The sequence below is a fragment of the Centruroides vittatus genome, unplaced genomic scaffold (genome assembly GCF_030686945.1).
Source record: "Centruroides vittatus isolate TY-2023 unplaced genomic scaffold, ASM3068694v2 contig_1776, whole genome shotgun sequence".
NCBI lineage: Eukaryota > Metazoa > Arthropoda > Arachnida > Scorpiones > Buthidae > Centruroides > Centruroides vittatus.
This window is the reverse complement of record NW_027121087.1, coordinates 1012946-1026085: the sequence shown is the minus strand read 5'-3', so window position 1 is coordinate 1026085 and position 13140 is coordinate 1012946. Positions and strand designations below refer to the sequence as shown.

General features: G+C 31.9%; 1 protein-coding gene across 2 annotated transcripts in view; it reads right to left on the bottom strand.

The window, feature by feature from the left end:
* Window positions 1-318: 318 nt before the first annotated feature.
* LOC136969292 (UTP--glucose-1-phosphate uridylyltransferase-like) overlaps window positions 319-13140 on the bottom strand; it is a 32723-nt gene continuing 19901 nt past the window's right edge. For both annotated transcript variants that reach the window (XM_067263403.1, XM_067263404.1), the window contains exons 6-15: window positions 13034-13102; window positions 10866-10999; window positions 10698-10786; window positions 8387-8455; window positions 7194-7225; window positions 5519-5615; window positions 5183-5261; window positions 4130-4296; window positions 634-738; window positions 319-566 (exon numbers count right to left, since the gene is read on the bottom strand). In XM_067263403.1, the coding sequence (XP_067119504.1) occupies window positions 459-566; window positions 634-738; window positions 4130-4296; window positions 5183-5261; window positions 5519-5615; window positions 7194-7225; window positions 8387-8455; window positions 10698-10786; window positions 10866-10999; window positions 13034-13102 (949 nt within the window). In that variant the 3' untranslated portion in view covers window positions 319-458. The remainder of the gene's footprint in view (window positions 567-633; window positions 739-4129; window positions 4297-5182; window positions 5262-5518; window positions 5616-7193; window positions 7226-8386; window positions 8456-10697; window positions 10787-10865; window positions 11000-13033; window positions 13103-13140) is intronic.

Here is a 13140-nt window from a genome sequence, read left to right as displayed (position 1 = left end):
ATAAATAAGCCGAATTCATTTATTGAAAAAAATGCATATAACCATACAAACTCAAGGTTCAGCAGACACCTAGTTTGCTTGAGTTTTTTAAACAAAATTTCAGATATTTGATTTATTAGTCCATTGTTCCTGTGCTATTTTGAGATTGGTCCCTCAATCAAAAATAAGAATGCTTTTAGTAATATTAAACTTCACATAAGCATTTGTTAACAGCAATTTTCTTTTATATTAATTGTCAATTTTATTCTATTATAATAAATCACACCATTTTTGCTCAGCTTCTTATGTCAATAAAATACAAATGTTGTAATCTTTGAAAATAGATATATATCAACATGTGTATGGTGTGATTTCCAATATGTAAGCTTTATGAAAATATCACAGTTTTAGAAAAATTTGGTTAGTAGAATGTTGCAGTGGTTATAACACAAAGCTTACAAGCAAACCCGATAAAATTTTCAATGATCCAAAATTCTTAGATTTCCCGAGACAATTTTGTTTTCCAGAATGGCACCGGGAGGAATGTCTATTCTGTCTCCGTGATTTGCAATGATGATGACCGTTCCCTGTAACAAAGTTCACAAAATTAAATAATTCAAAATTAATTACCTATGTAGTTAAACCGTACTTTACCTTCAGCGAGACGCCTTTCCCAAAGGTGACGTCGCCCGAAACCGTCAGGTGATCTAGTTCCAGCATGTCGGGAATGCTTGCAAATCTTTGAAGATAATCTCTTACCTGTAAAGTTTAATGTGGAAATATGCACTAACCTTGTCCAAGCTACATTTGTTACTTTACGTCATGCTGACACGTGTACAAAAATGAGAATAACAACTCAAAAAGTTCTTTAATGCCGTTTTGTGTTAATTCTTTGCAAGCACCTCAGACGTTCCTATAAATGTTGTCGTCTTTAGGCACTAACACAAATCGAATGCTTTTCGAGAACAAATTTTAAAATGCTGTGTGATTACAAAATTTTTTAAAAACATTTACAGATGTGGGGAAGGTGGTTGGTTAGTATTATTTATTCATTTGTACAAACTGTCCCAAATGAGCACTAGGTCCCTTTCACTGCAGCTCTTAAGCAATACAGAGCGGTCTCAAAGTGGGGTCTGGTGGTGCTCAGCTAATCAACAAGACAGCATCCTGGTGGTAGCCCAGTTGTTGTATTTTCTAATGGGACAGAATCCTGACCTTTTCAAGATCAAAAGCGTCGCTGTAGACTTGGGCAATAACTAACATCGAGCTTGATGCAGTGTGCGCAGTAGGCTACAGTACAAGCATATGCTAAACAGGGTCAAGAGGTTGCTCTTCCTCACCACTACTTTGCAGAGCCCAAAGGAATGGACTATATTCCATCCTTCTTTACTGTTTTGTAGTCACCTGTCAGCCTGTATTTGTCATATTTTTAGACAAAATGCTTTGTATTTACCCAAGTCTACGGAGACACCTTTGCAATGAAAGGGACACACTTTCGATCTTGGAAAGGTCAAGATTCTATCCCATTAGAAAATACAACAACTGGGCTACCACCATAATGCTATCTTGTTGATTAGCTGAGCATCACCAGACCCCACTTTGGGACCGGTCTGTATTGCTTAGGAGCTGCAGTTAAAGGGGCCTAGTGCTCATTTGGGAGTCACTCTTCACCATGATATTGTCCTCAAGTTACCTGACATTTGGGTCAGTTTGTACAAGTGAATAAATAATACTAACCAACCACCTTCCCCACGTCTGTAGATGCTGTGTGATTTTTAAAATATTTTGTATTCTATTCAGTTAATGCCATTTCATTTCTGTACTTTAAAATTTGTTCTGGAAAATTTGTGTTAGTGCGTAAAGACGACGACGTTTATAGGAATGTCGGAGGTGCTTGCAAAGAATTAAAAAGTTCTTTAATGCCGTTTTATGTTGAGTTATTTTTCTTGTTTATATGCATTAATGCAAACATTTTATATACACAATGATTTAGTTCCTAAATCATAAATGCAGGAAATCTACTGGTGTTTCGAATTAAGACTATCAAACAGTAAACCTGAGTTTCTCTCGTTGGCAAAGAATTGTAATTTTAACAAGTATATATGTAAAAACTGGAGAGTTCCTGCCCAAAGAGGGGTTTGGGTTTGTTTTAATCCTGAAATGCATAGCTAATAAAAATTTCTTTTGATAGTCTTAATTTGGAACACCAGTAGATTTCCAGCATTTATAAAAATATTTAATGTTTGGAAAAAATTAACAAATGAAAAATGAATAATTATTTTTGCAGTTGACTACACCTACCCTACCCTAACAGCACCTTCGTTTTACCCTAAATTGAGAAAACTCTCCGAGTTTAAGCTCCACCATTATCGAGCTCATGCTCGGATAAAAAATAATAATAAGGCAAAAAATTCTATGATAATAGTACAGGAACAGATTCCTGTACTATTATTGTTCTGATGATAATTAAAGCCTAAAAATCCTAAGAGGTATTAATTTACATCTAATATGGAGTGTGCCTATGGCCCACAATGGCATGAAAGTTGAGAAAAGTGAAATCCTACTCGGCTTTAATATACAGTGTACACCAATCTACTTTATTTGTTTAGCTTCTGTTGTCCTATCCGAAAACAGAATGGTTTTAGGCTAAAACATTTTCCAGCAAAATGGGTAATAGCATCAGATCACAAGTAGGCTTGGGTAGTTCATAAGATCGATCTCTCAAGTGACCGGAGTGAAGTAGTTCACAACTGCTCACTTTATTAGTTCTTTAGTTTCTGACTGGTATTATCTAGTTCGTTGTTATGTGCATGTGCACTGTATTCAAGTGTTGAGTAAACTAAATAAGTTTCACATGGTGTAAAGTGAATAATTATCTATTCGAGGTAAAATCAGTCTATATAAAATTATACATCCTAAATTTTAAATAAAAATTGCTATACACTAGTGAATACGGGGATATCAACTAAAATAAGGACTGTTCATAGCTTAGGTATATGTTTCAAATTTATCTAATTGTGCTTTTTCCTTTATATAATTTTGTTCTGTTTCTTCCTAGTTCATAGATGATCTCAACTCTAATGTGAATTAGGATGCACAAGCAATTTGAAGGTCACTGAACGTAGTGAACTGAAACACACAAGACTAATCACAGGGGAGTTTTACCCTAAACATTACCCTAGAAACAGCAGCACTGCCTATAACAATATACTTATGTATAAACACTCTGTGTTTATACATGTGTTATTTTATGGTTGACTATACCTATATCATATGACAAGTCGTTTATAATTAGTGATTACGGCATTCAAGGAAATTGGCCCACTTGCTCTGCTCGTGTGCCAAACTTCCGTTCATGCCATAATTGCATAATATACTATTAAATGCTTTTAGATGCAATGTTTGTTTTAGAACAGAATCCAAGAAGAGAAAATTTAATAAAAATATTTCAGCAAGAGCTTAATTTTTCTGCTTGACCATTGATTGAAACAATTACAAACCTTGCAATATTAGTATAGAATAAAATCAAATTATTTTACAAGTATCTAGCAACTAAATTTTACATAATAGTAGAAAATATTTTCATTACACACAAATGTGTGTTCGTGTTTAATTTTAAAATTATATCAATCCTGTCAATGAGACCTATTGTAATAAAGGTGATTGGCACGTCATTGTAATTTTATAACATTGAGCACAGAACAGTTCTCGCCTTTGTGCATTTCGTCTCCGTCTGCCGTAAAACTTTTGCACCGAATACTCCTGCCGACAGTGCAATTGGCCCCTTCTTTTTCGTGGAGACGATCATAAGAGACTAACTGGATACACAATGTCAATAAACGGTCCCTTATTCCTAAACTTGATGACGATGACAATGACCAGGAAAGACGATCGGTCGGGGTGCAGCAAAAGATCTGGGGAATGAGGTGGCCACAGTAATGCTTTTAACAAATCCCTACAAGAAAAAATCTAAAGATCGAGTGTATGTCCCATTCTTATCTGCAAGTGACCAAACTCCAAAATTGGGCTATCTGCCACACTGAACATAAAAGTTGTGAACCAATAAAAGAAACTTATACCATATCATCTTGCTCTGGACTTGTAAAGCTATTTTTGAAACACCCCGTACATAATGTTTGGTAAAAGTTACCTTAGCAAAATGAATATCTCCCAGTTTTACCAAAGGAACAGAAGGAAACGGTCTGGCGGGATTCATGGAGAGAGTTCCGTTCTTCATATGGTATAAATTGCTCATGACTAACAATAGATCTGACGTCTTCTTGACGGGAAGAAATCTGCTGCGCGGTACGTTAACACCTAGAGAGATAAATTATTATTTAATTACAATTCCGATCAGACTTTTTTTCTAAATGATAAATATTTAAAGAACCTTATCCTTAACTTCATGTAAAATAATCCCAACATGCACTTCCTTCTGGAGTTATACATTTCTGCCATACTACTAGTCAAAGCAGCTCTAGGAGACATTGTTATATTCATGGAAAGCTGCAAATCTCTTTCCTAAAATAAGTCTTCACAAGGTAAACAGATAAAAATTAAAAGTGCTGCAGGTTTCAATCATCAACAAGAGCACTTAAAGATACTGTTATGAAAATAGCTTTCAGAACTACTTGACAAGTGATATGGATGCTGGCAGAATTGTGTAGTTACAGTAGGAACTTATTTCAAAAGTGACGTGGGGTAAGACCTACGTGTCACACAATAGTTTATTTTTGACTCAGGTTTTAACTAAAGAAAAAGTCAAAAGGTATAGTACATTTTGTAAATTACACAAACTTGTAATAACATTTTTAAAAGTTTTCCACGTGTGTTTTGGCCAAAATATCTGGCAACACAATTAGTTTGCACAAAGCCGAGCTCGGATTATCGTAGGTTTGGGCTAGTGAGAAAGCAGTTTAGATTTTTTTTTAGATATTTAGATTAGATATTTCCAAATTTAGAAATTATAATATAGTTAATGTTATACATGTTATATTTTACAAATGAAGATTATTTTGTATTTTGAAAAAGTTCTCAAAATAGTAAAACACTAATTTTATTTCATTCATATCATTTAACACTACATAGTGTTATGACATATTTGGGGCAACTAACAACTGTCATTATTATCTAAGTATATGTGTATATAGCTTTTTACTATGTTAAATTTATATATAATTCAACATTAGAAAATGATGCATACCGATTGCTCCTTCAAAATCTTTCATGGCGTCGCCAACGGCAGTTTCCAACTGAACGATATTTACGCCGTAATCTAAATGCTAGAAAAGAAACAATTTAATTTCTCATTTATTAGTTGATAAACAGAGATCCAGACTTTACATTTTATTGTTTAAAAATAAGTATTTTCATAAATTCATGCACTTATAAAAAGATTATTATTTAATTAAAATAAACAATTCATCAAAAAATTTTAATACTTGTGTATTAACGTACTATAAAAATGCAGGAAAAAATTCGTACATAGTTTGATTAGACGACGACATCAATATATTTACAATGTTTTTAATTTTCTTACTTTGTTATTTACGATTATTTCCATATCTAGACCACCTTCTTGAACTAACTTCGAGATGCTTTGGAGCCTCATCCATAGATTATTAGTATTGAAAATTCTATAGAAAAATCAATTATATTGCATTAATAAAAAAAAAAACAATAATTTAGAATATATATTAGTAAATTGCATGAAAAATATCTGATATATTAAAAAACTTGCAAGTAACAATACTATCAGTTATAAAAAGAACATGTTTGATTTAAAATGGCTACAAAATATAGAAAATACAAAAACGTCTTCACTTCGACTCTTTCCCATCGTCGGGAACTAAAAAAACAGTCGAAGTGAAGACGTTTTTGTATTTTCTATATAAGAGAATATATTAATCAAAATTAAGATTCAAGATATTTATCACTGTCAAGCAGTTTTATTAAGTTCTGTAAAAATTCGTTTTTACTCAAATTGTTACACAGTATAGATAAATTGGTTAATAGATATCTATCTATTTAATTTGATGTAGCTGAAATATATTGACATTCCTGACCATAAATCTTTGCATTTTTATATTTATGACAAAATGGCAATAGTTTGGCACCTAAATAAAGGGAGAATGAACAATTATTGAATAAGTGAGTTGATCAAAAAAATGAAGAATTTGGCAATATCAACCAAACTAAAGAATATTATGCCCCCTGCATTCCAATATTCTCGGTCCATCATTAATAGATTACTGTTTTTGATTTGTACATTATTGATTTTGCAGAAATGGGTTAATGGTATAGCCAATAAAATATTTTAACTAATATATATAAATTTTATATGTGGTAGGATCCAAAAGTTCGGGGACTGCAGTAATCTACGGCAACAAAAGCATGTATTTGAAGTTACAGCATGTGAAATGGATTCTACCAAACCACCTCTACGTGTTCGGGTTAATTTCACCCGTGTCGTGTGATTAAACCGCGAGCGCTGCTGTTTTTTTCCGGCGATAGTTACCTTTGTTCCGTGACATAATAAAAGTGGAGTTTCAAGAACAACCTCCAACATTAAATTTTGTCAGCATTTAGAGGTAAAACACCTACGGAGACTTTAAAATTGCTAAGAAAGGTGTACGGTGATTCTACCATGGCGAAGTCGAAATGTTGGAGGTTGTTCTTGAAACTCCACTTTTATTACGTCGCGGAACAAAGGTAACCATCTCCGGAAAAAAACAGCAGCACTCGCGGTTTAATCACACGACACGGGTGAAATTAACCCGAACACGTAGAGGTGGTTTGATAGAATCCATTTCACACGCTGTAACTTCAAATACATGCTTTTGTTGTCGTAGATTACGGCAGTCCCCGAACTTTTGGATCGTACCGCATATATATAGTATATATCTATATCTTATTTATGAGATTAGAGTATAATTTGGAAGTAACTATAGAGTTGGTATTATTATCGGAAGCAATAGTCTTATCTGCACTCCGTGAAAGTTTTGGCATGCCTTGGGCTTGTTAATTGATTTATAAGTAGTGTAAATTTTGTACCCGTTTCTCTCGGCTCCCCGTGCGAGCCACGCGGTTTGATTACCTACGGCCGGCCGAAGCCACCTCCGACAGTATCGAGCTTTTTGGAAATTTTTATTGAAAAATTAACTTCTTAAAATAAATATTTAAAATTTATAACAAAAAAATAATTATTTACTTACTTAAATTTCTTTACACTTTTAAAGTCATCAACCTGTAATAATAAAAATGGTGTTACTGCTATTACATCAAAAGGTAAAATGAAAGATCAAAATACAGTAATTTCAAAGAAAAATATGATGATGATTTAATTTATATTTTAAAAAATAATAAACACACAAACTAATAATACTGATAATTTTAATTTAACTAAGTGCAATACAATATATTATTGTAGCAACAAGTAAAGGATGATCTAGGATTAAATCTTGGGGGATGATTCTTAATTCATATAATGAAATAAATGTATAAAAGTTTTATTGCATTAATAATTACTTAAACAACATAAAAATAACATTAATATTTTTATCATTAATTTACACTTTCATTGCATTTTTAAGAAATAATGAAACTTTTTTAACAAAAAATCTTAAGGAATAATATAGGGTAATAGGAGCTATTATTCTAAGATTAATTTTTATTACTAACAGAAACAGATCTAGATGGGGCCAACACATAATTATTACCCCTTTTAGATCCGTCCCCGACAACAAACGGTACTTAATACGGTAGTCTCCGTTTGCCGTATCCGACATAGATTGGACCAGTGGGTATGTGATTACAGCAGATTGTTGGATTACTGGATTTTGTATGTATACTGTACCTGTGAATCAAGTGCAGTAAAAAATGCACTTGATTCACAGGTTAGTTTATTGTATTATTCTTGATTGTGGCTGTTTTGCTATCACACATGCAACAAACAATTTAGTGACTGACAGTATACACTTACTGTACTGTACATCGGTCTCTCTATCACGTAAATCAAGTGGTAACACGAAAATTTCACATGCACCACCCTGTGGTGGAATGTTGGACTACTGGACGTGTCAGACTGGCGAGTGACTAAATCTGTAATGGAGGTTCTTATTTACAGTAAAGCTGAAGTGGGATTAAACTTCTATGTAGTAAACAAGGAAGACTGCCTTAATTCTGCCGTCAGATAAGTAACATATTGCAAAACTTACACAATACAGCATTTTAAAGTATCAAACAATTTAATTACTAACAGATTATAATTTTATTCATTAATATTTGATATTGAATATATTTTAATTATTTGCTTTTATTACAAAAATTTACTTACAATCATTTGTGAAAGTGATTAAAATCATACATTTTACTCACAATTATAAAATAAAAATTTTAATTTCCTTACGTGTTCGGGTGGAAGTTGAGCAATTTCTAACAATCTCAATTTTCCTTCGTACTGAATCAAAGTTCCTCCCTGAAATTTGTAAATTGTTTTAAATAATTGATATAATTTTAAATTGCTAAAGTCATTTAACAATTATTTATAGTTTATAATTTAAAGTAATGCTTCAAAATTTAATTGTTGCTTGTATTGTGTGTATTATAAATAAAATATTTTGATACAATAAGTGAGAAAATTAAAGAAAATAATTTTAATAATTGATAATACCCAATTGGAAAGGGTTTGGAAGGTCAATCAAACAAATGTTTGTTTAATTAATGTAAAATGGGTTGTACACTAGAGTTTAAAAAATGAAGTAAATAAAACTGATTAATGACATCAAATTTAGCTTTTATTTAGTTACAATGTGGCAGAATATAATGTGTATGAACAAGGAGAAGCATTGTGGTCAAGCTAGGGAAACTGTTTTAATTGTATATAATTATTTTAATTGTCAAAATTCACTTTATAACAATAAAAAAACATCGAGTTAATATACGGTAAACTTAATAGTTGGTTTCTAAACAGTTCTCTGAAAGGTAGAATAAATTAACCAGAAGTTTTTATCTGCTTTCAAGATACCAGTTTAAGTAGGAATGTGTAATAAGGTAAAGTAATGGATTGATGTACAAAAAACTAAATGAGAGATATGCATAAATGTGCCTTTGGTGGATTTGGGAAAAATTGCAATGGCAGATGAATATGTTCCTAGCGTGCAAAGAATTTTTCATGTTTTCTGAAATTTTTTAGTGACTTTCGACATCAACACTGAAAAATTCCTTACACGAATGGGCACTAATTGAATGACAGGAAGATTGGAATAATTCTACAACGGAAAGACTTTGCCACCAGTTTATGCCCCGTATTACTAAATGCATCAAGACTAATTACTACGAACCTAGATCCAAAACCACCCGACGTTTAACAGAGCACAGCAATTTTATGGCTTACCTCTACCGCTTTAAAGAAGAGAAACACTAATAAATGCCAGTGTGAAAATAATAGTGTAGGAGATGCCATACATTTTATATTCCACTGTGAATGATATGAAGATCAACACATTCCATTCTATAAGGAATGCATTCGAGAAGGACTTAATTGGCCACCGACACTACAAAACATTGTTTGATTTTTCTTATCAAAAATCTCTGGAAGTGTTTTGAAAGGTTTATTGAAAGCACCAGGGATCTTCAGCCAGACTTCTACAGGAAAGAAAAAATTCTTGAGAATGAAAACAAGAACAGACAAGATGACCAGGAAGACAGTGAAACAATGGAAAAGTGATGTTATCGGCAATTTAACGGCTGTGTAGAATTCTTCTGTACACAGTTTAATTTAGTTTTTTTTTTTGAATCTAGAATCTAAAAGTATTTCCATTAATATGTACTCATTTCAGTTATATATGTTCAGCATGTTAACTTATCAATTGTAAGAGAACTTGTAAATAACGTAAATCACTTACCTTTTCTGCGAATAGAAACTGTAATCAGTATTATTATATACTTGTAGTAAGCTAATATTTACATTCTCTGCGTATTAAAATCGTAATCAGTTTTTATTATTATTGTAACTTTGCAGTGATCAAGGTTATTATCTATCTACCCATAAGTGATGGGTTTTGCATACTACTGTAACCGGACCATTTCTTATAATTGATAATATTGTATAACGGTTTTGTCAACTGTTGTAATTTTGGTTATTAATAATTTCCGATACAGCGCTCTGAGGTCTTAATAACTTTTTTCACCTTTACTTTTCTTCCTTCAGAACCTTTCCTTCACCCCTTTTTTCTTCCTAGTGGGCTAAGTTTGCAAAAAAAGGCAGCTCCTCCTCCTTTATTAGAGTGACTTTAGACAAAGGGAAAGTTGTTTGATGCTGCAATTTAAAACTTACATATAATTCACCATCACATAACTTCTTGCACCCACTTTTAAATGCAACCCATGAGATCCACAGTTGATGGACAAATAGTCAAAGCAGTTAAAGTATTGGCCTATCTTTCTGGAGCATCCGGGATCAAATCAAGGATGAGCAACTGCCCTAGAATTTATTTAGAGACAATCTGACCCAGATAAGTCAAATGTCGTCTTTTACTCTCTTAGTGCCCGTAGGGTAGAAAGATTTAAAAATAAAACCTGCAGGTTATCTGCATAAAATTTACAGCACTCGTCGATAAAAATTACAATTGATAAATTAACTTAGATAAACAAAATAAATATTGGAATATTCTTAAACTGTGATTTAATAAACTTATAAAAAAAGAAAGTTTATTTACTTTCACATCTGCATTTGTTTTATCAGTTACTTCCATAACAAATTCAGGAGCTACTCCTCTTTTGTGATTAATTAAAAAGTTCAGTATATATAAATAAACGTTAAGCAAAACAAACAACTTAAAAAAAGCAGGAAAATATTTGATATAATTTTTTAAAATAAAGGATACTTAAATCAACTGTTGCTCCAAGATTGTCAATGTTTGATACAAAACAATACTCTCTTCCCATATCAATAAACTTCTGTAACAATCCAGATTTACAAAATGATTCGTAAAAATCCCCATGACCGGGAGGATACCATCTAAATATAAAAATCTTAAATTTTCTATGAAAATAATTTAAAATGTCTTGTCATTAGTTAAAGATATAAATTATGAAACTGTACAAACATATAAAAAGATGTGTCAATTTTAAGTGTCTGTGGATTGATCCTTTCTAATGAAGAGGAAGTGCCATAAAAATTTCTTGAATTAACAACATAATATTAATTAAAACATTAAAAAGTATAATAAAATTTAATTTAAAACCTTTTTAAAAAAAGGACTCACTTAGTTTTTTGTAAATATCTAAAAAAGGTAGTTAATTGTTAACTTCTTTTCCGACCGTTTGTCCGAGATTAGTGTCTAGTTTTATCTCGGACGAACGGTCGGAAAAGAAGTTTTTAACTACCTTTTTTAGATATTTATAATATTAGTTGTTTTATTACCTAAATTGTTCAAACATTATATAGGAAGTATATCAAATAGTAATGAAGAGGATTTGAGAACAAACTTTTATATAGAAACAGGAATAAAACATTAAGTTACTATCAATTATGCATTTAATAAAGATAGAAAAGTAAATTTAAAATTATGAAATTTATAAATTTATATGTCATAAAAGCAGGTTTCTTTTATTGAAAAAGCAATGAAAGGCTGGAAAAACCTCATTGACAAGAATTGACAGAAATTCTTTGACTTTAAATTTTGGATAAAATCCAAATCCTTAAATTTATAAAGAAATTAAATAAATTAAAATTTGAAAAATTATTACAATTTAAACACTTTTATACCAAAAAAAAAAAAAAATTCTTAAATTTTGTCCCTATTTCAATATTCAATTGTTTAACAGCTTACATTAGTGTGAAATCCAGAATTTTTATAGATAAAATTTTTAATTATTTTCCCTCCTATTGCTTAAAGAATTTGTGAGAAAAAATACTCTGCCGGGAAAATATACAACACTCCTCTAAAAACTGTCAACATTCTCTTGTTCCCAAACATCCTAAAGCTCGACTTGCAAGATAAGTTTACAATTAACGTCCGATTTCATCATTTTATTTTGGTCCTAGGAACACCTTTAACCTCCACATCTGCTACAATAACCTTTACCTTCAATAACAATTAGTCACATGACATAGATCTCCAGGACAAATCTATAAAAGTCCGTTCCTTCCCCCTCCTCAGGGGAGTCTCTCATCAACCATCAGCCCAACAACATCGAGGAACTTTAAGGGAAGTCTACTGAAATGCCACATCTCCGAGCCTCATATTACTAACAGCGATTCGTGTCTTAGTTGTGACTTTTATAACTTTGTGCAAAGTATTTAAACAGGGACGAAATCAAACCTCCGTGGAATCATCAAAGAGGTATGATAACAATTAATGTAAACTCTCTCTCGGCCCCCTACGTGTAGTAGAAAGCTAGCTAACAAAGTCGATAGCATCTCAATGTTAGAAATTGTAATCGTCTATTTGTTACCTAATAAATCTTTGTTTCATTGTTAAATGGTGTTATTGACTCGTTTATCGCCTAGCCTTACCGACGACACCGCTCTCCTCCTCCACTCTACCTGACAAAAAGAATCCCCACCCCTCGGGATCAGTAATCGTAAACCAGCCATCCTTTGGCAAGTGGGCAGGTCTCACCGACCTGTTGCAAACAACCAGAGGTACGACTTCGTCCTACCTCCGGGCAGCTACCCACATTAGTTAAAGTAAATTATAAAGTTAAAGATCCAATTTAATTAAATATTTCCTATGTTAGATTAGCAGAAAAACATTTTCAAGATTTCTCTTGGCTTCCTTCTCTTTTGAATCAAACAAATTTAAAATGGAAAGCATTGAATTTATAAGGCTTCTTTTACTGACAGGTTATGTAGAATTTTAAACTGGGGAAGACTTGGAAGAGAGTAACTAAATTTTACAATATACACACAGAATATTGTTAGATAAATACTTAGTTTAGATGATAATATCAATATTTGTTAAATTGTTAAAAATGTTACAGATAACAGATGTATTTTAATATTTAACTATTATTTTGAACTAAAACAAATAAATAAATAAATATTTACACTTCGGGATCGGCTTCCGAGATTGAATTGGCCATCGGCAAAAGACTCTCTCTGTTAATTCTGGGGTATCTGAATTAATTTTATAATAATATAAAGAGTTAATTTTA